The sequence below is a fragment of the Drosophila willistoni genome (genome assembly GCF_018902025.1).
Source record: "Drosophila willistoni isolate 14030-0811.24 chromosome XL unlocalized genomic scaffold, UCI_dwil_1.1 Seg142, whole genome shotgun sequence".
Taxonomy (NCBI): Eukaryota; Metazoa; Arthropoda; class Insecta; order Diptera; family Drosophilidae; genus Drosophila; species Drosophila willistoni.
In genome coordinates this window covers 1,237,614-1,265,311 of record NW_025814053.1, presented here as the reverse complement: position 1 = coordinate 1,265,311, position 27,698 = coordinate 1,237,614, and the positions used below count along the sequence as shown (strand labels likewise).

The window sequence follows — 27,698 nt, the reverse complement described above, 5'->3', positions numbered from 1 at the left end:
TGTTTTCAGTTTTATTGAATGCCGCGTTTTCCAAAATATTTCTTGTTCCATTCGAATAATTTTTTATTTCTCGTTTTTTGGCACTGCTTTTAATTTGTTTTGGCACCGCAGACACGCTTCGAGCGTGGAAATAAAAGAACAAATTAAACATATGTTTTAACAAAACACAAAAGAAACAAAAAAAAAGGTATAGGCTCGCCTTTTAAGTATTCTATATACCCGCTTGTGTTTTTTAATTGATGCAATTTAATTAAAGTCTAACGGGTATTTGTCCGGGACAGTTGAATCGAGATCAAATATTGCAATCAAAAAACTGAAGCAAATTCTATTAGCTAATACATATTCTAGATTCGCATTTCTCTTTTCTTTTGACGGGAAAACATTCAGGCAAATTGAAAATGGTTTCTATCGAAGGATGAACGAATCCTCATATAGATACAGGAACCTCATCTTGCCAGTCCCTAAAGGCTATCTGACTATCTCTTTAGAGGCAGCTGCTGGATCTAGAATCTTATAGAATCTGCTGAACATCTTGACAATTTTCGAAACGGGTTTATAGAACTTTAATCGAAAACGAGCACGGAAAAACAATAAGAACAAAATTATAGTTAGCTGTATTTATGTATGGTCAACAGGAAAAATATTTACAGGTCTTAAAGTGAGTAGTAAAAGTAAAAATCATTGTTAAATATTGTCGCTTAGGCATTATATATGTTCCCCGAATCGGATTGCTGATATATCGCAGATATCGACATATCGATAAGGGTATACATATATACTGGTTAAATGCCGATGTCGATGATCGATCTATATATATATTCGCTACAATTGGCTGTTGCTTGAGAGACATCCACAGGAAATATCGTCGATATTTCTGCAATATTTTCACGATTAGAGGATTTTGAAATTTGTGTGTGTTTTTTTTTGTATAATAATAATAACGATATCGGTTTTGGAACAATCCCCGAGCACAACTTCAGCAAACATTTAATTAGTTTAAACTAAACTAAATTACGACGAAAAAAATAATAATAAAAAAAATAAGAATAAAGTATCAAAACTTTAACTCAGTCAAAGTGAACAAAGGTTTGCGTGTTTTTTGTTTTCTTTTTTTCGATCGATCATTAACGAACGAACTTGGCGATTATTTTTCGTTACTCAGTTGCGATTGTAGAATTTTCTTTGGTAGCGCTTGCAGCTGTTGCCCATGCTGCCAACGCCTCCTCCGGGTCCTCCTCCACCGCCCATACCCAAGCCCAAGCCCATGAGCTGCTGCTGATGCTGCTGTTGCTGATGGTGGTGCTGCTGCGGATGCGTATGCGGGTGCTGTTGTTGGTGCTGTTGATGTTGCTGGTGATGGATGCCAAAGCCAGTTGCCCCATAGAACTGCTGGCCAAGATTAGCCACCCCTCCCCCGGCAACATTAACGCCACCCACGCCGCCGCCGCCGCCGCCGCTACCACTACCAACACCATTAGCATTGCCGCTCATGATAAGGGCTTTATTTTAGCTGGACGCACCCAGTTGATTCTTCATATGGGCAGCGGTTGCAGCAGCCACCGCCGCGGCAGCGAATGGTGACCCACCACTTCCTCCGCCTCCGCCAGTCGGTGTTTGTGGCCCATTGTTGTTATTGTTGTGATCGCCCGGTGTGCGGGGGCCATTCATATTGCCATTGCCATTGACGCCGCCGCCCAAAAGACCGCCGCCAACGCCGGGCGCCGCTCCACCGGCTCCTCCGCCCCCGCCAGTGGGTGAGCCCTGGCCCAGCGAGGACACATGGCGCTTCAGCATTGGGTGATTAGCCATGGAGGCGAACACCAGACGCTCTTCGTAATCATATTCGCAGAGGATTTTGTTTTCACACAAGTAGAAACGATCGCCAACGCAGAATCTGCAAATGAAGAGGAAAGAAACTTAATTAACATGTCTCCAACAAATTTAGTGTTCACCCACCCACCACATGGGTGGGTGCCCCCCACCCACAAGCTTGTTGTGCAGAAATAAGTGTAACAGCATCTCCATTTCCACATTTTTGTTTCCCAAACAGGACCTGGAAACGATTTTTCCACATGCTTAAGCACACCCAAGCAAATCATAGACAAAAGATGACAATTGACAGCGGTTAAAAAGCAACAAAAAAAATCCCTTACAATGGGGGAAAAATGGTATGCAAATAGCAAAATGTGAACTGTCGAGGAACGACTACTCAATGCTCAGTTCCTGCGATATTTGAAACAAAGGCAATGACAGACAGGAGAAGAAGGACCACGGCACAGAACAGAGGAAGTCAGATAAGCATTTGAAAATGTCAACGGGAAGCTTTGGTAGAGAGGCTCCCCCATTCAATCAGGGACGAACAGTAACTCTCCATCTAGCCAGCCAGTTGTGAATAAAGTTCCCTTTGTAAAAATGTTACTGTTGGCACCTGCATAGGTGAAAACACCTCTAAACGTCGGGGTCACCACAGTAGTAAGTAAGTAAAACATACATACATACATATACACAATCCATACTTGGCAAGTGCAAGCTAGAAAATACAATGACAACAAATCAGCTATTAGACGTCGGGGTCACCAAAACTTTAAAACTCTTTCGGAGTCGCCCCCAACCCATAAGAACAGAACGCCACATTGACAACAAGTTTGACAAGTATCCACCATGTGGGTATATAAACATAGAAAAAGAGAATCGAGAATCGGAGGGGATTGTGGTAGGAGCAGAGAAAGCAAGTGAGAAGGGTATAAATCAGCTTACAGCAGACTTACAGCGGATATGGAATTTTGGCTTTTGATTTACGTCAACGTTTTTTTTATGTCGTTTGCTACTTTTTGCAACGACTGCTGCTGCTGCTGATGTTGCTGCTGCTGGAGCTGATGTTGCTGCTGGTGCTTCTTGTGTGTTGCAATCGATTGACGAACCGAATATGTGGGCGTATATCAGCAAATACAAAACGAAGCAAAAGGAAAAACGCTTTGTTTATCTACTGGCAACAAAAAATATATATGGCAGAGTCAACAAACACAAAGTAAAACAAGCAAAACACACACACCACATACACATACACAAAAAAGCCAAAATGGAAAGAAAAAAAACTTTCTTTTGCCTGGCATTGAACGCACCTGTGACATGGACACAGGACAAACAAGTTGATGCTGGATTCGCACATCCGGGCAGCAGAAGAACGAATCTTGACTCTCTCTCTCCCGCTCTCCCTCTGCTACCCGCACAGGACCAACCACTCACTTGCAACCCACAACAAAAATTGTCAACAGGAAATACAAAAATTGTTAAAAAATATACAAAAACAAATGGTAAAAAATGTCGCCTTGGCTTTTCGGTTGTTGCTGTTGTTCAGTTCACCATGTTGACGACAGGAAATTATGCACAAACTTCACAACTCCAATGCAACTGGAAAAGTCACTTCCTCTCCTTCTCCCTCCCTCCATCTCGCTCTGTCTCGTCGATTTTCTGGTTGCTTCTTTTTTTTTTTGGTTTTGGTTTTTTGATGGCCGCTAGCCAGTCGTTGTTGGCCGAATACGCCTCAATGACTTTTTTCGGCAATTGAATTAATTTACGTAAAAAATTTATTAGCTGTGGCTGCACAACCAACGACAGTCAGCAGCCAGAGAAGATGGAATATGAAATGAGAAATTGAAAACCGTTTTTATTGTTTTTTCCTTATTTTTTTTTTGGAAGAATGAATGCTCTTAAACAATAGGTCCAACAAATTTAATCAGCTGAAACCCGAAAACTTGGTGTCAATCATAAAAGAACATCTTAAATCAATGGAGTCACAGACCCAGGATGCTCTTGAAAAGGCGGCGATCTTGTGGACCAACCAAAAGATAAGACCTTTAGGTTGGCTGAAGACCTGAAGATAGAAGGGAACTCCTGTTCTATGGAATCGCTCAAATTTGGAAATTTATTAAATCGAATCAAGTGGACGTCATGCAGCATTCAATGCATATGCTTTAGGCCAAATGTTTGACCAAGGAAAACCGGAAAATCTGATGATGGAAACTCCATCATCAATAGATGAAAACACACAATAGTCGGTCGGTTTCAGATACATTTATATGCACACATAACATATGTATGCATTCCAGAATAGAATCCCATATGGTTAGCCAATAAAACCGAATAAAAAGCCATCCTTTCTTCTCTCTGTTGCATTTTTAAAGTCCTTACATTTTTTGGGCATTCCAAAGTTTTTGTTTTTGCACAAGGGAGAGAGAGGGAGAGAGGGAGCGAAGCCCCCGATGAAAACGAGGGAGAAAACAAAAGCCTATAGAGGTGGGTGGGCGGCCCACCATACCCCCAATATGGCAATTATGTTTTAACATTTATTTCAATATTTTTTCCATCCGATCCCAATACCAATACCAATACAAATGCCAATGCCAATGCCGATGCCAATGCCGTGTGGCGGCATTTTAAATATTTAATGTTTACCAGAAAGGACAATAAGAGTGAGATCCTGGCATATGTGCACACGCGCCCTCATTATTAATTCAGGAAACCCTTTCTCGACTACAGAGAACTGAACTGAACGGAACAGAACGGAACGAATAACGAATATTATTTTGGTTGCTTCGGTTTTGCTTTGTTTCCTTTCGTTTCACTGGTCAGATAAGATGAACAACTTTAAAACTCTCCAGAGTGACATTTCCAGAATTGGCCAAATGCAATAAATATATTGGGCGGGTTTCTTTTTTCTGTCTTCGAGTTGGTGGCAAGCCAACCAACCCATTGAGCCAGGCAATTTAGCGGATTCTGCGTTCTTTTCTCGGCACAATTTATGCGGTTTGAATAGAAAATCTATGGCACTAAAGGGAGGATATTTGGTCCATGTAAATGATACCAATTTGCTGAATAATAATCATAAAAGTGAACGTAAAAGAAAACAAATTTTGCAAGCATATGGGGGGGGGGAAAGGGTTCGGAGCTGTTGGCATTGGCATTAAATTGCCCCCCATTAACATGAATGGGAAAATAGATTTCTGATTCGAAAAGTTTCAATTGTTGAAGGACTGCATGAGGAGGATTGATCTGAATTTGAATCTGATCTGATCCGATCTTGTGTGTGACTTACCTATGATTGCATTGTTGGCATGCAAAGCATTCCAGATGATAGACATTGGTTCTGGCCCGCATAACCATCTCGAAGGCCGGTATCACTTTGCTGCAAGCGGCACAATATCCCGTATTGCCGAATAATCTGTGGAATGGATAAGAGAGATGAGATGGGATGAGATGAGATGACATTTCGGACGCCTCCTCGTTCAGTACGTACCTCAAATAGTCACGCTTGCATAGCATTAGATTTCCCTTCGTATAGAGGGTGGAGCCAACTTCACCCAAACGGCAATCACAGCAGCCACATTTGAGGCAGTCCTCGTGCCACAGCATGTCGAGGGCGCGAAGGAGATAGCGATCCTGTATGTGTTTGCCGCAGCCGGCGCATAGTTGGCTTCCATTGTTGTTGTTGTTATTGTTATTGTTGTTAGTGTTGTTGTTATTATTGTTGTTAACAGCAGCAACCGAAATGCTTTGGACATTGTTGTTGTTATTATTGTTGTTGCCATTACTAACAACATTATTCTGTCCATTGTTGTTGCTGTTGTTGCCGGCATTCATAGTGGAATTCTGTTGTTGTTGTTGTTGCTGCTGCTGATTTGTGGAGAGCCCGACCAGACCGGGTTCCGTTTTGGTAATATCCATAGTCATCATCTAGAAGAAGAAAAAACCAAGAAAAAAAACACGAAATGCCAAAAATTAGTCTTCGTCTACTGTCAAAGTCGTGCAAGTAGGACAGGTGCAGGAACAGAAGCAGGAGGGGGGATGAAGCTTTTGACCAACTTCTCGATGAATCTTACATTGGGCACTATGAATTTATCTATATTATAGAAATCAATGGCCTCATCATCATCCCCTTCGTAGGCAGTTATTGAGCTAAAAGCGCAATTCACGTAAAACGACATTTTTCTCTTTTCTTAATTCTCAACACACAAAAATATAAATTTAAAATTATTCGACCAGCAACTGCAAACTTCAGTTCGTTGTGTAGTGTTAGTAAATGACAACTTTCAACGTTCAGCACATGCCAAAAATCTAACGGCACTTAACAGCTGGGCAGTTTTTAACACTTTGACGTAGATAACATATGTATCAAGAGTGTAAATAATGCATATCCTATGACAGCCGAAAAGTATGCCACTGCTTTTTAGTGCAACTGACACCAAATGGAAAAACATTTTGAAACACTTAATCTTCTATGCAGGTTGTTATATTTATTGAATTAAAACTTGAAATTTATCAATTATATTTTTGTTCTTGATTTGAGACGTTCTTCCAAACAGTTCTTTAAAACTCCACTTTGGACATAACCGAGATCGAAATATATATGGTGGAGTAATCGAAAAAAGAATGAAATATTGTGCTTTATCTATCGATTTCGAGCCGGCAAACAAAAGACTTGATATCTTTAAACTAACTAACTGAAGTAGTGATAAAATGAGAAAGAGTTCTGGACCGATATTACATCTCCTACCTCTCTCTCCCCTTTAGAATGACCTACTTTGTGACTGTCGGGCTGTCTATCCGCCTTTTTAGCTCAGTGGTAGAGCACTGGTCTCGTAAACCAGGGGTCGTGAGTTCAAACCTCACAGAAGGCAGGAGAATCCTTTTTTCCTCGTGGCAATATTGTTTTTTGTTTTGGGTTTTTAAAGATCCCCCTTTTTAATTGTCTCTTGAAATATATTTTGCTGACTGCAGTCGTCCCGATAACACACAAATCAATGCAAACAAACAAAGAGAGGAGAGAACGTTTTCAAAATAACGAGATTTATGACAAATTGGCATTGACCAAAGCACCCCCGTCCCTTCTACCCCCCACCCCCCCCCCCCCCACCCCCCTCTCTTTTCTTTTGTGACTCTGCTAAATAGTTGCAAATTTCACAAATGGTCGGTCACTTGCAGGCGCTGGTGGGGTACGGCGGCGGGGTGTTTCGGGTAGAATGGTGGCGGGTACGAATGGGGAACGGGGGGGGGGGTTGGAGGATTTTCTCTAAAAATATGCAATGTGTTGTGTGCATTGTCTGGTCCGCCAAGCGGCCATGTAGCACCAACTGTGACCCCAAAATGGGGAAAGCTTTCTGGTTTCCGTCTCCCCTTTCCCCACACCTCTGCCCATGACGGCATTCCCTCCATGCCATGGACCCTGGCCCTGGCTAACTGACTGACTGACTGGCCGTATGCAAAATGACTTTAATTAGGATGCAAAAGTTCTCATGCAAAAATTGAATCAAATCAATTTATGTAAATTTTTTCATTCGACCTTTTTGAACGATCAAGCCCCACCATTGCTAAGCTCGCCATTGCCATCGGCATTTGGCATCAAAACAAAGTTTAGAGTTCACCATATATTAGATTTTCATTGCAGTATATCTATGTATGTTTCTACCTATCTATATCCATCTATATACATATGTATGTGTATCAACATTTTTTCTATCCGAAAAGTTTGCTCAATTAATTTATGCATTACAATTTCGACACGCAAAATGCTTTTTCAATTTGAAATTCAACTTGATTGATTATTTTTGATATTTCTCTTCAATTTTGTGATTGATGTGCAATTAGTTTAGTTGACAAAAAGGTAAAATGGTCAACGAAATGAACTCCAATGACATGACGTTACATATTTGATAATGAATGTAATTTCTCTCAGTGTAACATGTAATTCCTTCATAGAGAATGACACAAAAATTGCACTCGTAAACCAAATAAATAAACCATAAGCATAACTGACCGCAAAATCAACTTAATTTCCCAACTCAGAAATAGAGGCCCTCTCTCTCTCACTCAGACTAAAGGTCTGAGGTCGGAGGCAACAACCCAAGTAACTTCCGTTAACTTGCGTGTAAGCCTGTAATTTCCCTCCGTTACTTTCTACCAATTGGGGTTAAAAAGGGTTTAAGTTGCGACAAAACTTGCCACTGAGTCGTCCAAAAGTCCACGTTCACGTCCACCACATGCATATGCATAATTATAGACTTTCGTTCCGTCCGGAACGTCGAAACGGGGCAGCATTATATATTTTCAAGTGGATGGAGGACGGAGGATGGAGGATGGTGGGCAGAGGGTATGGAGAGGGCTGCAGATTGCTGGAGAATTGTAGGTTGCTAGCTTAGCAAACTAAACTGTGAAAACGCCATCAGCTCCGTGAAATAGGAGGCGACTCCAAAGTCGAGTCGAGTCGTTGGGCACGTGAAATTTGAATATTGATTGGCTTTAATGAGCGCGCGTCTCGTTGGTCGTCCAATTAGTTTCCAGTGAGGAGGGTTGGGGAGGCGGACTGTGGATCGGAAATACTCCGACTGGTGCGCGTGTTGCCTTTCCTATCTACACCCACAAAAATATATAGAAATAATAGTGTCAAAGAGGCAGACAGGAAGTATAGCCTCTTTGCGACGGAATGGGAGGAGTCCAAGTCAAGTGGTAATAAATATTTCGGATCCAAAAACGCTTTGTTCAAATTTATATGTTTTGGGCCAATTGATATAATCGAAATTTCAATCTTTCCTCATGTTGTCATCTTATGCGCTCTTAAACAAGTTGGTCAAACTTTAAACACTCCTAGCTTATGCAAAGTATTCCCACTGACCATGATACTAACAATAAGTACATCCTGAACTGGCCAATATGTAGATCCATAGATCGCAGAACTGATCAGAATGCCAAGTGTTGGCCCTCTTTCGATTTCGATTGCAGTTTTTCAATAATTCTGCCTCATAATTTTGTCGCTTGGGCAAAAAGAAAAATGAAATTAAATTTACATTTATTTTACGTGACGCAATGCAAATTCACGCATTTGCCCCAGCGACAGGTTTCAGGTGGCGTTAATGTGGGAGGAGTTGCACGACAGCTGGCGGGGGAACTGGAGCTGGAGCTGGGGGCGTGGTCAATCGACGCATTGCACGCTCAGCACGTTTATTCGCACTTAATTCGCACTTTTTGACACCTTTTTTTTGGGCTTCGCAAAAACCAAATAAACAAAACTTCCGAAACTCCCGGAAAAATACCCTCCCCACCCCCCCGCCCCGTCCCCGACCCCACACATCGAACCCCATCCCAGCAGTTGGCCTGTCAGCAACATAATGTGCAATGCTACACAGGCTGTGTGATAAAGGGAGGGAGGTGAAGAGTGGGACGCGAAAAATTATGCAAAATAAATTAATTACCAATTAAGGGTTGGGTACGCTTCACGATTGCAACAACAGCAGCAGAAGCAGCAGCTGTTGTTATGGGATTTTCGCAGAATTTCTGTGATTTTTACTACCATCTCTCTCTCTCTCTCTCACTCACTCACCTTCTGATACGTGGCAAATTGGTGTGCGTGTGTGTGTGTGTGGGTGGGTGTTACAGAGGGTTTATGTCACAATTTGGGGGTTGGTTGCAACATTGCGTATGTTGATATAAAGCGCTGCATTTGTCACATGAGTTCGAGCAGGACCAGGCCAGGCCAGGCCTTACCCAGCCCAGTCTACCAACGGCAATGGACACTAATTAGTGTCATTAAATGCGCTCCACATGACGACCATGACATGCAAGTAAGGAAGTGGTAACCTCACAATCTCATACCCCTATAATAAGCACACACACACGGAAACACATACACATGCAAAGACAGCAGTCTATACATATGAAGCGATTTTGTTCAAATTATCTTTAGATTTATCGGATCTATGCCTAATTCTTGACATATGTACATACATGCTAATTCATAGAAAGATTATTAAACTACTTATCATTACATATAGTTGAATGTGATAACAAGTGATCTTGACTATCGTTTAATCGGTCAATCGATTACTCAATAATTCAAGATCCTTAATCGACAGACAAAAGGCAAACAAGATAGTTAGAGAAAAGGTGAAAAGAATAATATTATAGGCTTCTATGGTGGATGACCCCTCTATGAAGCAAATGACGATTTTATGCCGATAACAATTGATTGTATATTGATAAAATGAACTTATGTTGATCAAATGATTATTAATAAATTGTACTGACATTCCACAATCTTTGTTGTATGTTGAAAAGAACAAACGAACCTATGAGAAATGTTTAGGAAATGGAAAAACGCTAATAACCTACTGCGACTAGCAAGGACTCAATGTCCTTTGACCATGCAAGGCTTCTTTCAAATTAAAGCAAAGAAAACCAACAACAACAAAACTTATGAAAAAACATAAAAACAAAGAGAAAAACACAGCAGAAAAAACTCAAGTGGGCGACATGAAAACTAAAACAATGCACAAAAACAACAACAACGAAAATTAAGAAAACAATCAAAATTCATTTTTAATTTTTATGCCATAAAAATGCAAACGAAGACGACAACAATAAAAAAAAATATATACAACACAACACAACAAGAGAAAATGAAAAAAAAAAAAATGGTCACCAAAAGCCAGACACGAAACATGGAATCCTAGTAACTTTGCTCCATCTCCAACTACCTCCAGGACCGAGACCGAGGACTCCCCTCCCTCCTGTATTTGCCCCATGCAATAGCGAACAGCGTCACGTAACGGTTTTTGGGTCCATGTTTTATGCTATTTTATACAACAATTTTTCCAACTTTTTCTCTGTTTTGTGTATATATATTTGTTTTTGTTTTATTTTTTTTAACTTTTTCGACTTTATACAAAACGAGTTTTTAAGTGCCCAGAAGGAGCTCCGAAACAATTAAAAACAATCTTTTTTGTTCCTATATACGTACATATATTTTGTTATGTTAACTATTGTTATAATAATTCCAAAGACGATGGCGATACGAGAGTGGGGTGGGGGTTAAAGGTCGACAGGTGTATGTGGGGGGGGGGGGGCTGGCAACGTGCTGTGCGCGTGTATGTGTGTGTGTGTTGGTCTGTGGAATTGTTGTACTTCAAGTGCCATAAATACCAATCAAAATCAAATGCAGAACATAGAAATCTTATTTGACACTTGGCCCCATGGCTATTGACAGCAATTGAAGTCTCCCCACGCCCACGCCCAGTCCCCCATTCCACTTTCCACAGATGCCCCACCACACGTGCTTCTGCACCCTTGTGTGGCACAGTCAGAAATCCCGAGGTAGGTACAACAACGAGTCGCACAAAGAAATTCCATCTAACATTTTATTATTGAGAACTATGTATGTATGTGTATCGATTTCAGTTCTGTTAAGAGTTCAACAAAATCCTAAATTACTGAAAAATTTAAAAGATATGGAAGCCCGAACAATATGACTTTTATTTAGACGTAATAGATATGAAACTGTTAGAAATGTTGACTTCAATATTATGTTTTATTTTGTGGAAGAGAGGTGTGGAGGGGGTAAGATATACCTCAGAGTTTCCAATCTCAACATCTCCCACGTTGGAACTTTCTAATTTATGTAAGTATTCGTCTCTTAAAAAAAAATTCACTTTAAAAATATCGATAATTTCGATTAATTATAAAGCCTCGATAATCACCCTTGCTATAGAATAGTTAGTACGTTATCTTAGAGCTCCTATCGTCTTACACTTGACGTTCTATATAGACGGGAATTCGGGCAAGATCGACTTGGTTTTATGTCCAAGACTGCAAATGGTTCCTGTTATTTGATAAGGTGACAAAACTTTTGTTTTCAGTGTACTTCAACTGTCTCTTAGTTTTTTGTTTCTACATTTTTTGGTTTTATTTGTTATTTGTGGTATTTGCACCCACTTCTGAAAGCCGAGTGCCAACCCCTAAGCCCAATCCCATGTCTAACCTAGCCCCATCGTCAACAACATGCCACATTGCTCAGTAGCGGATTCTCCTCAGGGGGGAACGCTGAAACTGTTGACATTTCGATATCCAAAAAACATTTTCAGGCCCAAAATTCGAAATTTTCTCCCCGATTATAAGCTGGATCCGCCACTGAAATGACCAAAGTATTTTCAAAGTTTATTGTTTGCTGTTCAAGAGAACACACAAAAAACTAACGAGAGCGAAAAAATAAAAGTAAGTGGCAAATGCTGCCACATGCAGCCAGCCTCCTCCTGATGACTCTGCCCCCACAACCCTCCCAGACCCTCGTTTCACCCGCATGGGCTCTTATTTGATTTATGTATGTGTTGGTGTTGGTGTTGTTGTTGTCGTTGTTGATATCGTGTTTATTATTGTGGCAACATATGGAGGAGTATTTTGTTGTTGTAGTTTATTGTTGTTATTTGTTAATCTATTTGTATAGATTTATTTTCGTTTCTTTCTTACTATTGTTGTTGCTGTTCGTTAAGTGAGATTTATGCCACGCCCCGTCAACGACACATTGCGTTCATCATCTTCCCTGCCATTGCCCCTCCACCACCCATCCCCCATCTGATGAAACAGTTTTTACAAGAAACATTGTTGAGACATGTTAGAGGAATTTTTATTAAGTTGTTTTATGCTTTTGTTATTTTCTTTTCTTTTCTGCTTTCTGCTTAAACAATTACGACAAATTGCGCTTTTATGGAGTTGTTGCAGACAAACTTAAAGATACAGAGAGCAACGAGATGGCCGGAGAGGTGGTGGAGAGCGGGGGATTGGGACAGTAAATACGCACGTACATACTATACATATATCAAGTGCAAAGCCCACTGCGCTAATATCCCACACCCCGATCATGATGATGATCATCATCATCATCATCACGATCATGAGACACTAACTTGTCGTTTCTTTGTTTGACTCTGGCTCTGACTTTGGCTTTAAATGGCTTCTTAATTGAAGCCTAATGCCCGGACAGCTTCTTTTCTTTATGTCACGGTCATGACCAAATGCAATTTAATTAGGTGAAAGCAACCATATGCCAAGAATACATTATAGTTATCGATATTTATATATCAACCTTAACTCATCATTCAAAATTTGTGGAGTTTACTAGTAATAAAATAAATGTTCTTTTACTTTTAGAGTTCGAAACTCGAAAAACTGTTCACCTCTCCTTTACGTCGTTTGATATACCGACATTTCATACTATGGATTGTCGATAAAACTATCGAGCAATCGAATTTGTTTTCGAATACAATTCCTAAATTCTTCAATGGAATCAAGCCGAGAGGCTTGGGGTCCCCAGGCCAGTTAGAGACCCTAACTGACAGTTTCAATTAGGCTTTAACACTCTTTTTAGCCTCTCACTCTGACTCATTTTCCTCACTCCCGGTCTCTGTAGCCGTTCCTGCCTCCGTGTAACTGTCGCTCTGTCTCCCTGTTTCGCTTGTCTCTCCATTAGCTCTCTGTAACTCAAGTGGCCTGGCAATTACGTTCAATTTACTTGGCCAAGTTGGGTAACGGATGCAAGTTGGTGTAATTAAACGATGCTGACTCCAACTCTAACTCCCAACTGCGATTCCGACTCTCGAGTCCATTTTAACTGCCGACATGCCACCTAATCATAAATGATACCAAAAGGAAATGCCTGTGGATGGAGTGGTGGAGCACCTGCTTCTCCTGCCGCTAATTACATTGATTCTAAGTCCGACCATTGCAGCAATTGACAATTGCTCGAGTCGACAAACGAGTCCGAGTCCGAGTTTGAGTTCGAGTTCGAGAGACTCTCTGTGCATCTTTCTCGATCAACGCGCAACGTCAACTTAATTAATTGTGCGTCCGTCCGGCGATGCAAAAACTAGTTTTTCGTTGCTATTCAATTCCGATCCGATTGCAATTTCTATTTGCGCTAATTGCTAATTTTTGTGGAAAACACATTAATTAGCGCAAAATAAGCGCGAGTTAACCAAGTTAATTACATCTACATACAAATGTACGCTTTGTCCATGGTTAATCATTGAAACACAAAAAGAGGAAAACAGCCCCACGAATAAGGTCATCAGCATCCTTAGAGTTGGGAATGTTATCAATCGGCATTGTCCAAACTAGTTCATTGAACTAAATGCTAGAACATAAATTAAGAGAAGCGGTGGAGGGATCTGAGGGGCTGAGAGGCTTGTTAGAAACAATTTGCTGCCCCTCCCTAAATCTGGACAAAGGACACATTCAATTCTGACATTCGTTACATCAAGGTTTCACTGTATATATAAATTATGGCAACTTTTTCTTTTTAATTAATTAACAATTATAACAAATATAGGCAAGTTCTTTTGATACTTGTTGTTGTTTTGTTGTTGTTGAATATGTGCCAATTGTTGTATTATTTGATTAGCACTTGGACTTATAATTTTACGATAATAATTGATGATTTAATTTTGATAAAGGAAGAATGCCTACACAACATTTATTTGTATTTGAAGAGACGGATGAGGCGAGGGGGGTTGGGGTAGGGGTGGGTAGGAAGCCAACCAACTGATCCACTTGACCACAGACACACATCCAAGCAGATACAGTGAATGAGAGAGAGAAAGATGATGGTATTACAGTTAATTACATTTACGGAGTCGAAATCGAAAATTACAGACACATTAAATAACGGTTAACTGGACAGCAGAAGCAGCAGCAGCAGGCATCATCATCATCTCTCAGCATTTTTGCAACGTCATTAATAACAGAGAGACAACAACAATGAAAGGAAGAGCCCAATGCTCCTCTGCTCTTGTCGGAACGCCACAGAGAGAACCACAACAATGCGCACACACAGAGAGGATATGAAGAGAGCTACATATTTACATAAGCGATTTTATGATGTGCCGCCTTACATACACACACACACACGCAGCATAACAGCAGCAGTATCAGCAACGACTTCTGTAACCACTATCCTCCACCCGCATGTAAAAACCAGACAGATAACAGAACTGACTATAAGATTCTTTAAGACGGATCTTGAAGCTAAATCAGATCACATGTTTAGATACTCTGCAATTGTAATGGAAACCCCCCACTCTAGACACAAAACGTTTTTCTTATCATCATGCGAAACGAAATTATTGGTTAGTATGATCGTAATTGAAATCGATTTATCTCTAAGTGGGCGCCCCTTTTGTGACGCAATAGTACCGCAAAACCATTGAAGTTCTGTGACGCATATCTTTAAAATATCACATAATTTTTTGAGTGGTAAGGGGAATGCGGGTTTTTTCTTTCTGGCTAACCTTCAAGTTGATTATTATCGGTGGTAAAACCTTAGGGTCTACATAACAGAACAATATCTATATTTATCAAATTATGTATGTAATTGTTATCGATTTTCTATTTAAACAGAGGCAAATGCTATTTGATAAATCGACATTAACTAGAAATAATTAATAACAAAGTATACCGCTTTCTTGGGATTATATTCAATGTGATCCTTTTTATGAATAGTTTATTTTACACATATTTAGGGTAACTTTATATTACAAATACAAATATGCTTTTTATGTACATGTATGTACATATGTATTTATGTAAGTGTGGGCATATTCCTCCTCCTCCTGCGTATTCGTGTTTCTACATTGCTGCACACGAAACGAACGAAAAACGGTTTTATCAGCACGTTTACACCATATTTACTTCATTTTAATAAAATTTCATGTGATTTTTCCAGGGACAACGAATGGCGGCGGTACGAGTGGGCGCAAGAGAGAAAGAGAGAGGGCCAAGGGAGAACGGTAAGTGACGTCGATGTCGACGACGACGAACGGTGAACGGCGAACGGTAAACGGCGAAAGGAGATGTCTGCGAACGAAAAGCGCAGTTATGGGGCAGGCATACTGAATGCATCCGTAGTATCCCTGTGTCCATGCACAATTGCTCATTCAAATGGAAATTATTTACACATTGGACACTGATTTACTTCTGTGCTTGTATGTGCATGCGTGTGTGTGTGTGTGTGTGTGTTTGTGTGTGTGTTTGTGTGTGAGTGTATGTGTCGTCGGTTTATTAATATCCCTTCTGCTTGGTTATGTTTTATATGAAATTACTCAAGTGCAATCGCCTGTATTTACGCCGGGATTTGTGTACTCTATATACTGATGGGGTATATGGGCACTCATCAACAGAAGGCAAAGCTTTGGTCACACTCTACATATGAACCGTTAAACCGTTCTATTGCAGGGATCATCATTAGTTTACCTAACGCCCAGATGCTGCTTCTGCTACAAATTTACAGGGTATTTGAAAGTTCGAACCGCATTGTAAACATTTTTTTCATTTTTTTTGTTTTTGTTTTTAATTATCATATGCACACAAATTGTATTAATTTAATTATTATTTTTTTTTACTTTCTTTTTTTTATTTTTATTTTTTTTGCTCTACAGTTGTTGTTGTTGTATGTTTTTGCAATTATTTGCCATGATGTTTAATCGAATTTTTGATATTTATTTGAGCATAAAAACAGAAAATAAGTTTGTATGTTTTTTTCTTTTATCTGTGTGTGAGTGTGTGTGTGTTTTTTTTTTGCCAGAAGCAGTTCTCGCCTAGACATTACCATTTAACAACAAATCTCGATTTCTAAACAAAAATTGTTGAGCAATTTAATTTGTGTATTTCTTGTTGCTGTTGTTGTTAGCTTGTTTTTTTTTCTTCATCTTTTTTTTCATTATTTTTAATTGCATTCGAATACAAATTAAGTCTATAGATTGAACGATAATTAATGAATGAAATGAACGAACGAGCGAACGAATCGAATCGCGCATCGCAAATCGCGTTGATCGCGCGACGCCGTGTGATGCAAGCAATGATTATGAATGTGTGTGTGTGTGTGTGTGAGTGTGCGGCAGGCGCATAGGGAAAAAAAATCGTTAAACAATCAACAAAACGGCTACATTGACGACAACAAAATGACAATTAATTTAATATCATTTTTGAAATTAAAATGACAACAACAACAACAACAACAACTATATAAGTATGAATGTGCATGTATGTATGTACATATGTGTGTTTGTGCCGTGGGCGAGCTGGTATTGTGCATACTAATAAACTATGGGACATTAACGACTTGATTTATGCCCTACCATCAATACGCAACCTTTAGATTTATAGTGAGGGGCAGTTGGGGACAGATTTCCCCAAATGGAATGGACAAATTTTCGAATTCATTCTTAAACATCCGTTCCCTAATCCCGCACAGCGTTTTATTGTTGCTTGAACACGCAGAAGAGGGCCCAGAATGGCATTCTTTAATAAATCCGCTCCTGAGCTTAAAGAAAGAATTTCTTTTGTCTTTTGTTTCCTTGGAGAAATTCGTTTTGGAGTCACCTCCAGACAAGAGTTATTTACTTGGATAGAGACCATTATGAGGGTATAAAATATTCGGCAATATAATCATTGGCCAACCTATCATCATCATCATCGTCATCATGTTCACCAAACTATGAAGTGTAGTATGAAATGGAAAAACAACGATCTAACAACAAAAGCTTAAACGAAATATAAATAAATAATTGGCAATAAAAATACAATTTGCACGATCATAAATTGGTTTTGGTGTGCCTGTGTTTGTGTGTGTGTGTGTGTGTGCGCAATGTTCAATGGTTTCGCTCTTTTGTCGTGTAATTGACAGAGCGAACATAGAAATAATGTTGCCCGCAACATGTTGCCGAACAAGCTATTAGAGTTCTGTTGTTGCTTTTGATAATGATGATTTTTAATTAGTTGTTAATTAAATTTGATTTTTCGCTGGCTTCCGCTGCCTAAGCTGCCTATTCGATCTACCCACTTCCCCTCTCCCTCCCCATTCCTCACACTGCTCACTTCACCACACCTCTCTCTGTCACTGTCTCTCTATCTCTCTCTTTCTCTCTGTGATGCCTCACCCCCGTAACACTATCTCTTTCGGTTTTTTCTATCTTTGTCCATTTAATTTGCTTGCTTTATGCTTTTTTGTGTTGTTCTTGATATGTGGCTGCTAGCGCTCTGCTGGCTGCTAGGCTGCTGGCTTAATTGGCTGCCAATTTATTTTATTTGCGCAAAATTGCAGCCACACACAACAACAACAACAACACACAAACAAAAAAAAAAACGAAACGAAGCAAAAAACATATACAGCAACAACAGTAGAGAAAAACTAGGCAACATGTTGCGAACCGCTCAGCTCCCACATGTTGCCAGAGCTCACTGTTGGGGCGCACTGCTGTTTGCCAATTAATACGCGGTTCTAATTTTTATGACATTATTAAGCAGCATCATCATCATCATGGCCATGATATGTCGCATATTCTCTGAAAGAACTCCAACCGAGACGAGATCAACGTTTACTTGCCTTTAATGTGCACTTTTATAAACTTTATTGTCACAAAGAAGATACACATACAGACGTAGACACATGTATACTACGGGGCCAGGGGTGGAACATGCTACTAATCGGAGATTTAATACAAAAATCATCGCTAACTATCAACCATTATGACTCCCAACAAATATCTATCGAGGATAGATAAAGACAAACTTATCGTTCGATTTTCCACCGATAACATTTGAATCCTAACTAAAGCAAACCAAACTATTGTGTTTCGTGTTTAAATATTTAAAACCTATCAAAATAATTTGGTTCCTTAAGTTAAGTTGAATCCATTAGTCGATTTTTTGCCATCGATCGATATCGATGTCAATATTTATTGATTAGTTTCCCTTACCAGCAAAGCCGATTGTTTTACTAATATGGGCGAATAATTGATAATCGATAACCAATAGATATCTATTTAAATTGGTAGAATTGCAACTGCAACTTATAGCAGAGTAGCTTATTGAGTTGACTTCTTGTTGAGTAATTGTTGGAACAACCCTCTCTTTCACTTTTCCACTGTACTTATATCTCTCTGTCTCTGTGTCCCTCGATCGGTCCAAGATCTGACTGACTTGGCAACATGTTGCTCCCATTTATGTGTGAAGTTTGCCAGCGGAGCTCTCGGCCTCAACAACGCCCAGCCACAAAGTTGGAGCCCGAATCGGAATCGGGTTCGGAGTCAGAGTCTCAGTGCCCAGTGACAGTCCCAGTGGCAAGTTTCTCTCGTCTTTCGTCTTTGGCATTCCTTGGCAGCTTCATTAACAATGTTTGTTGCTCCCCTTGTTGCTCTTGCTTTTGTTGTTGTTGTTGTTTGGTATTGCCCTTTTTGCCACATGTCTTCTGTGTGTGTTGTTGTTGTTATTGTTGCGGTTGTTGATTTTATTTTATTTTTTTTTTTCTTTGCTACTGTACCACACAGAATCAGTCAGCAGCTCTCAGGTAGCACCACAAATAACAGTAGCAAATGGGAGTAGAAGCAGGGACAAAATGAGGAGGGTGGAGATGGCCTAAAGGCGCGATTTTTTTTTGGTTTCTTCTCTATTAATACCCCTCAACCTCATGTAAGATGAAAGAGCATAATTGGCTTTAATTAATCAACCAATTTTCCCCCTGTTATCGTTTAGTCAATATCTATCGATATCGACACGATATCTGTTCCGATCAGACAAACTGTAGCTTCTGTTTCTGAAATCATTTCCAGGCGGAAGTAAATTTACAGGGTAATTCGCTAGTCGGCTATGCACACTGCCAAACTGCCTCTGTTTTGCCCACTTGTTGCTTCTCTGTGATGCTGGGGATGCTGCTGCTGCTGCTGCTGCAGCTGCTGATGTTGCCGCTGTTGCCTGCCACTGTCTGTTTATACTAATAATTGGCTTCAATGAGTTCCATAATTGTTTTGCTTTTGGACTTTTAATGATGTCGTTGTTGCTGTTGTTATGTTTGTTGTGCTCTGCTGTTGGTGCTGTGCTGTTGGCCTGGCCAATCGCAAGTCATCATTTTTGTAGCCTTGTCATTGTCCCCATATCTTTCCCTTTCCCCCCTCCTTACTAGCACTCCCTTATTATCGCTGTCTCTGTGTTTTTTTGTGACTCTTTCTATCCCTCTATTTCCATCCTTTGGTTAATTGCTTATTAAATTTATGGTGTTTGTGGACCAGCTTTAGTTGTACCCTAAATACCCATTACCTTCCACAAACTCCCAACATGTCCCCTCCTCGATCGCTCTGCCACTCACTTACTCATTCACTCAAGCCTAACCGATAATTTAGCCGTTGGCAACATGTTGCTATTGCTGCTGCTGTTGCCTCCTTCATGTTGCCAAGCTTTGCTTGCTGCTGCTGTTGTTGTTGCTCTTGTAGTTGTTGTTATTATTTTGTACAAGCAATTAAATGCCTTTTTCCCCTCACCTCGCCCCCTTTCTCCCCCTCTCTCCACATAGCATAACTCAATTACGATTCGACGGACGTTTGTTGGCTGCACTTGGTGTTTTTTTTCTTTCTTCGTCTCTTTTTTCCGTTTTTCTTTTCATTCTTTTATTTTTTTTTCTTCATTTTCATTTGCTTTTTTGATAATTATAATATTTATAGGTTTTTGCCTCGCAGCAACAACAGCAACAGCAACAACAACAAGAGTAAGAAAATTTTCTTATTGCGTGAGGCGGCTGGAAAAACTCTAATTAAAGCAACATTTAATTTTATGACATTATCATCATCATCATGATGTCTTTGTATGTGTGTGTGTGTGTGTGTGTGTGTGTGTGTATACATATATACATAGCTATATCTATATCCGTGTAGAAATCGTAGAACTGTGGCTTTAGATTCATGGGCGTATTGCAGGATATCTTATCAGACATATTTTCCACTGGTTCATATAGTTTAAACTGTTAATCAATCGTTAAGTTTAATTTAATTGCTCTCTCTGCTTACGAGTTCTTTGGTTGTTCTCGTCAACATTTGTCAACATTTGTGGAAGGGTTGCACATGAGATTTGCATCTAAAATCAACTCATCCCTTAATCCAATAAAATAAATAAGAACTCTTAAGCCAAGGGGTTGATTTGATACCAACTCTTAGATTTGTAAAAATACCCTGTTCTTTTTTTGAGTTGAAAATAAAATCCGAAATAACATTCTAACCTTACCAAGTTGGATGAATTCAGTTGCATAGTCTTAGCCTGATCTATTTGCTACAATTTCTTGTTTTGTAATGTACCCCTTTAAGCCATTTATGTTCATACAATTTGTCAGTAACGTTGGGGGGTGGGGAACATTTACATCAACCCCCCTGCTGCCTTCCACAACCCTCTCGTCTGAACCACCGTGTTCTCATGTGTCATTCGCATCGACGTCACGAACATAACATTTTGATTATACTCTTTTGCCATATGTTTGGGAGTGTTTTAGACAAGTTACGTTTGCTCAATGGTCTCATCATCATCATAATCATCATCATCATCATCGTCATCATATGGCATAATTCGATACCAAATACTTATGATCAGAGATCAGCAAAGAAGCATTACTTATTATCGAAACTAACGATATCGATTCTCTTATCATACAATCGCAGATCTCTTTGCCTTCTCTCTTACTTTCTGATCTGCTTTTTTGTGTGTTAGTAAGTGAGTGAAAGAGAGAAGAAAATGTAAAGAGAGATAGAATGATAAACTGTTGCATCTGTTTGAGGCATTTTGCAATCTCTTTTTTTCTTCTTGCTTATTTCCTTTACAACTTTTTGTTGCCATCAAACTTCCGTCGACGGGCTAAAATGCTAATTTGCAATGCAAGCAAGTAGTAACCCTCTCCTCCCTCCTCAACCCGCCACACCCTATTACCCTTCTCCGCCTGCACTTGCCCCATACGCGATAGTCACATAATTTTCATTTGATTTTTCCTTTTCGTCGTCGTCGTCGTCGTTCTTCTTGACATTTTCGTTTGTTGCACTGCCAAATGCGAAAAAGTGGCAATTAATTTTGTCAGTGTTGCATTTAATGGGCCTGCCAAGCGGCCGCTTCACCTCCTCCTCCTCCTCCCACACTTCCCCCTGTCCACACTCGCAATGTTTAATTAATTTGAAATGTAAATTATCAGTACGAAGCTGAAGCGCCTTATCACAACAGCAACACCAACAAGCAACAACAACAACAACAGCAACAAAAAATCTCTTCATAAAATCATAAAAAAAAGACGAAACGTAAAAACAACGCCCTAAATACGGAAAACTCTATAAATACATATATATACACATATATATATACATACATACATTATGTACATATGTATGTGTATAAGTAAAATGGGAGACGCCCCTCCCCGAAACAAAGATATTTCTTTGCACACAATTCGCCCGACTTTGTCCCACTGTGCGCGAGCGCAATTGTTGTTAGTCAGTTTGCTAAGCCTCCTTAAGCTCGCCCTGACAAAAAAAAATGTTCCATAATTTGCAGCTTAATTAGCGTTTTCTTAAAATATGCACAAATAAACAAAAATTAACAACAAAATACAAGTAAAAAATAAAAACAAACTAAGTAATGCAAATGTCTGATGTCTGGTTTTGGTTTATATTTATTTGCTTTTGGCAGTCACAAAGTTGCCGTTTCCAAAGTTAGGGTATATGCGTTTTGCATTTCCCTGTATACACCGGATATATGTTCTTTTATGTAAAGGGTATAGAGAGTTCAGCATGACCTATCCTTTCGTAATTTTATCATTTCTGTAGGGGATTTCTTTTCGTTTACGATCACACACACGCACAGACGCACACTTTGGCCATAATAAACGAATGCTAAAATAAGCTTAAGAAACTAATAGACCAAATGTGATTTTGTGGCATTTTTGGACTAATCAGCAACTAAAATTGTTGTCATAATTGTTTCTTTTTTTTACCCTTTTGTTCTTTTCGGTTAAAACTTACACAAACCACCAACAATCCAGTAATATTGAATTTGGAAACTTACCTAGAAAGAAAAAAAAGAAAATATCAATTAGTAAGTATGGAAAGTAATTTTCAACAAAAAACTAGAAAAAGATCTTACAAAATGGCCACGAATAGGCCTTTACGAGAATAATAGCGATAAGAGAATGATAAAAGAGCGAGAATTGGCCGGTGGCGGCACCAAAGTGCCCCTACTTTACTCTCGTGGGAGTAAGCGATATAGCCTATGTTTGCTATGTGGAAAAGTCTTTGATTTTTATATCAATTTTGCTATTCCATTCGGCCAAATGGGGGGCCCGGACTTATTTAGCATATTTATTACGTTTTAAGTTACTTTTAGACAAGGATTACTACATAAGTATAATGTTTCATGTGGGATGTGGGTCGGTTGATTGACAAAGCGATCTCTTTCTACTTAAAATAATAAAAAACATAATCTCAAACCTATTCAAACTTCGAAACACTAACGAGAAAGTGTCTAAAAAGGATTCAAGAATACAATGATCATTTTTATGCTGTAAAATAGCAAAAGGGTATCAGACCTTCGATGCAACCGTATTAGCTTTTATTGACTGTGTGTCTGTATGTGTGCGTTTGTTTGGATATGTTAAGGTTCTTGTCAAACAGAACTTTGACAGCGATCGATCCATCAACACTTTGAATGCAAAGTGGTTCATAGTATTGGGCAAGTTGCCAGGATCGATTTACTACCTACGTGGAAAGTTTCATCTCTTCCCCTCTGTCGCGAGTTTATTAATTTTTGAAAATCCGAAAATAACTCAAAATAAACACAAAGTGTTGACCGAAATAAATAAACGAAAATTATAAATAAAATTCAAAACAAAGTTGTTGTTTTGGCTTGACTAATTAACTTGCTCTTTGCCTCTCTTGCTTTCTCTTCTCTCTCTTTCTCGCTCTCTCTCTCTCTCTATGTTTTTTTGGCACTTAAATATCCTGTGTTCTTAAGAGAATATGAAATATATCTTTAGTCACCCAATTTAAGGATAACCCATTTAATAAACGCTAGATGACGTTACAGCTGAACCTCGTAGAAATCTAAATGAATGAAGGGTATCGCAAAGTCTACCCTAGATCACGGTCTTTTCTAATTTTGTGCATTTTTGCGCGCCCAGTCTAATGACGTTTCTATTCCATTTTTATTAATTTTGATACCCTAGGCAAAATGTCAATTGACAATGACTAACATTTCGAATTTAAGAGTGTATACCATGTGCAGTCTCTTATATTATGGCTTTTGGCAAAGGGAAAGGGGCTTCTATGCCTGCCATAGAAATCTCGGATCTGATCAATATATCATACAGCCCCCATAACAACGATCTGTAATATAAATGGCTCCAGTATAAGTTTGAGGGCCATTCCTTAAGGAAAAGTCAAAATTTTAGATAAAAAGTTTTCGTGTTGACGCCTGTAATTAGGGCAAGGGTGACAGAAAAACTTGCAAGGGTATAGAAACTTCGGCAAGGTCTTTTGGAGTTTTTATACCATACACCCATAGGGTGAAATGGTATATTAAAGTCGCCAAAATGTATGTAACAGGCAGAAGGAAGCATCTCCGACCCCACAAAGTATATATATTCTTGATCAGGATCAACAACCGAGTCGATCTAGCCATGTCCGTCTGTCCGTCCGTCCGTCCGTCCGTCTGTCCGTCTGTCCGTATGAACACCTAGATCTCGGAGACTGTAAGAGCTAGAGCCACCAAATTTGGTATGTAGACTCGTGTAGTATGTAGAGTGATCAAGTTTATTTCAAATTTTCGCCACGCCCCTTTCCGCCCCCGCAATTTAAAAAAAGCGTTTATCTCAAAAACTATTCCAGCTAGAGACACCATATTTGGTATGTATATTCGCTTAGTAAATGCACACATTTTGTATGTATAAAAATTTGGCCACGACCTTTTCCGCCCCCGTAATTTGAAAAACTTGATTATCTCACGTATTTTTTTACCTTATGCAATCAAATTTGGCACACTTAAATTTAATACTAATATCTAGCAAAATACCAAATTTGATCAAAATCGAACAAAAAACAGTCGAGTTATGCATATAAACGTTTTTGCATAAGGCCGGATTTGGCCGTTGGCTGGTGGGGGCGCTAGGGTGCTCGAATGAAGCATGTGAAAATGCATTTGTTTAATAAAGTTTAAATATTTGCTGGTGTATGGTATACCTAAGTCGGCGAGACGACTTACTTACTTCATTTTTTAACAATTCGGAAAAAATATTTTTAAGTATCAAACTTAATTTAATCATTATGCAAGTCAAGTGATGAGCTATTTACTTGTTGTTTAACGTTTATTAATAATTATTTAACTAATGGGATGTGAGTGAACAATTTGTAATTCTGGAAACGAAATAAAATAAGAGCCATGAAAGGAAATTAAACCGCAACGAAGCATTTGGTAAAAATATATAATGAACAATTTTTAAATGCAAGTGCATTGAAAGAAATGGCAAAAAGAAATGTGCAAAGGCATTAATTAAAAAATATATAAGTGTACATATATACACATACATATGTATGTATGTATGTACATATATGTATGTATGTAAACAATAAACTCCGAGACGAATAACAACAAATGACACCGATCTTCCGATCGCCCCCTCGACCATGATTCATAATGACGACGACGACGACGTCTGAGGAAAATTTAATTAAATATTTATAATTTAAAAAGCATGGCTCGTAAAAAAAATAATTATTAAACAAATACTCGCACATTAATAAACACAATTAGTTAATGAGAGTATGAGGAGAAATACACTCCTGAGCTAAATACACTCAAGCACAATCTCTCTCATTCTTTCTTTCTTTCTCTCTCTCTCTCTCTCTTTCTCTCTCTCTCTCTGCCTCTCTCTCTCTGAATGAGGCATGAGGAAATTGTTTTGTCAAGTATTCCTATTTTTATTACTATTAATGGAGATAAATTTCTACAATTTTTCGTAAGTTTATTTTTCTAGATGAAAATCATGTCATTATTATTAACTTACAATAGTCAACTAGTTTTCCTATCTATATATGTATATTAAATTCTGATTAGAAGAAGAAATTTCCTACACCTACCTACATATATACATACATTTGTAGTGCCCAGTTACATATGTATATGTACATTTGGTCAACTGTCTTCATAAAAAGGTTGTTTATCCTCTTAGTTTACTATTTTACCGATACCTGCACACGTTTTTGCTATTTTAATGTTAATATTACTAAACAATTTTTAGTGCATCAATTTATGGCCTTGCGATGTTCATAATATTGAGATTTCGTAGCTTTTGCCTGGTTTTAAGAGGACATTTTAATATTATGCTTGGGGCATAAATATGAGGTTTAGTCTACTACGCCGGCTAGAATGCATTCCCTTAAATTTGTCAAACTAATAATACTCAATTAAACCTCAGAAAACGTTGTTCGAAACTAAAAGAACTGTTATATCATTAATTTCTAAGCCATAACTAGACTAGACTTATTGAGGCCCTAAGAATGCCCAAGCAATTGTCCCACAGTTTTCAAAATATTACCATATTTTGTAGAAATTTCCAACTTTACGCTAAAAATGAAAAATGAATCTAAAATTTGCATTCGCCGTATTCTTAATAAAAGTTGGTGTCAAAAGTGCTCTTGAGTTAAATATGTGGGAGTTGCGTGTGCCCTACGTTGTGCGCACTCTGTCCCTCTCTCTCCATCCTTTTCTCTCTCTCTCTCTCTCTCTCTCTTTCTCTGTCTTCCTTTGCCAATTCTTTGAACTGATCAAGGCTATTGAAAGGCATTTGGCAGTACGTCGGTAAGAGATAATTAGCCTTACTTGTGTGTCATTTAGGCAAAAGAAACTGTCCGACTTTTGCCATGCTAATTAGAGAGGTAAGAGAAGGAAGAAAAAAAATGCTAGAGACGCCCACACAGCTAAAACTAGGCACACATACACACACACACATTTGGCGCACTGGTCGCAGTTTCTCGCACTTCTTCAGATGCTTCTTAGTTCTTGGTTCTTGGCTAGTTTTGATGTTCATGTTGTGTGTGTGTGTGTGTGTGTGTGTGTGTGTGTGTGTGTGTGTATGGGTGAGTAGTCTACTTGGGGCCCATAAATCTAGAGCCCCCTGGTGGTTGGGTGTCGTTTGGCCTGACATTGTTGACTCATTAAGATGTGGGCTAAAGCAAAGAGTTTGCCGTTTGCCATTTGCCGTTTTGCAGTTTCTTCGTTGCACATTGCAATTGAGCACTGTTTTTCTTTATGTTGTTGTTGTTGTTGTTTTCCCTCCTCTTTTTCTTCTGTGTTTTATTCGCTGTTGTTGTTGTTGGTCTTTCATAACATAATTAACGAAAATTGAAACAAGAGCTATGGGCTCTCCATTGTGTGTTGGTTGTTCTTGTTTCTGTTCTTGTTGTTGGGTCGCCCGCCCAGTTGGGGATTTCTTTTTATTTTTATTTTTATATACTTTTTGTATCTTTTTCTTTATTTTTTTCTTGGCCATTGTCGCAGTCCACAAACTAACGTGTGTGTGTATGTGTGTGTGTGTGTGTCACTGTTGGAATTTTAATGATGACTACTTTTAGACATACACACACGCCTCTCCATAGAGCTTATACTTGGTAGTCCAAGCAGTTCCCCCCTCTCTCTGTGTCTCTCTCCCTTTCTAGATATTTTCTGACTTCCTAACAATGCACTGAGGCTGTGTGTAGGCTTCATCTCCAAAATGGCAACACTAGACTGTCAGGTTTTAATTCTAGCTTTGATGATCTTCTAGCATGATCTTCACTTTGGACAATCCTCCACTATAATCCCAAACTAGCTAAGCTCGGTCCAGTTCTTTTGGCAACATGGCTGCATATGTATTGACAGGGTTGCCAGGCTTGTTTACACAAAAATGTTACAGCTTCTGTTATAATTCCCAATTGGTTTTAGCCTCTTCTGGTTTGAGAAACAAATAATTTGTTTTACAGTGTAGATGATTAAAGAGTGTTAATGCTTGCGGTCTCCGTTCTTGCTCTCATTTCCCCGCGTGTTTTTGCTGC

The 27,698-nt window shown here is 39.1% G+C and overlaps 1 protein-coding gene and 1 non-coding gene across 2 annotated transcripts in view; one reads left to right on the top strand and one right to left on the bottom strand.

Moving 5' to 3' along the window:
- Window positions 1–602: 602 nt before the first annotated feature.
- Window positions 603–27,698, bottom strand: part of LOC6653003 (paxillin-B) — a 57,560-nt gene continuing 30,464 nt past the window's right edge. Inside the window, 3 exon segments of the mRNA XM_023181390.2 lie at window positions 603–1,894; window positions 5,096–5,221; window positions 5,297–5,733. Coding sequence (XP_023037158.1) covers window positions 1,159–1,894; window positions 5,096–5,221; window positions 5,297–5,733 — 1,299 coding nt within the window. The 3' untranslated portion in view covers window positions 603–1,158.
- Window positions 6,606–6,677, top strand: Trnat-cgu. The gene has a single exon. It is a non-coding gene; the product is annotated as a tRNA-Thr (tRNA).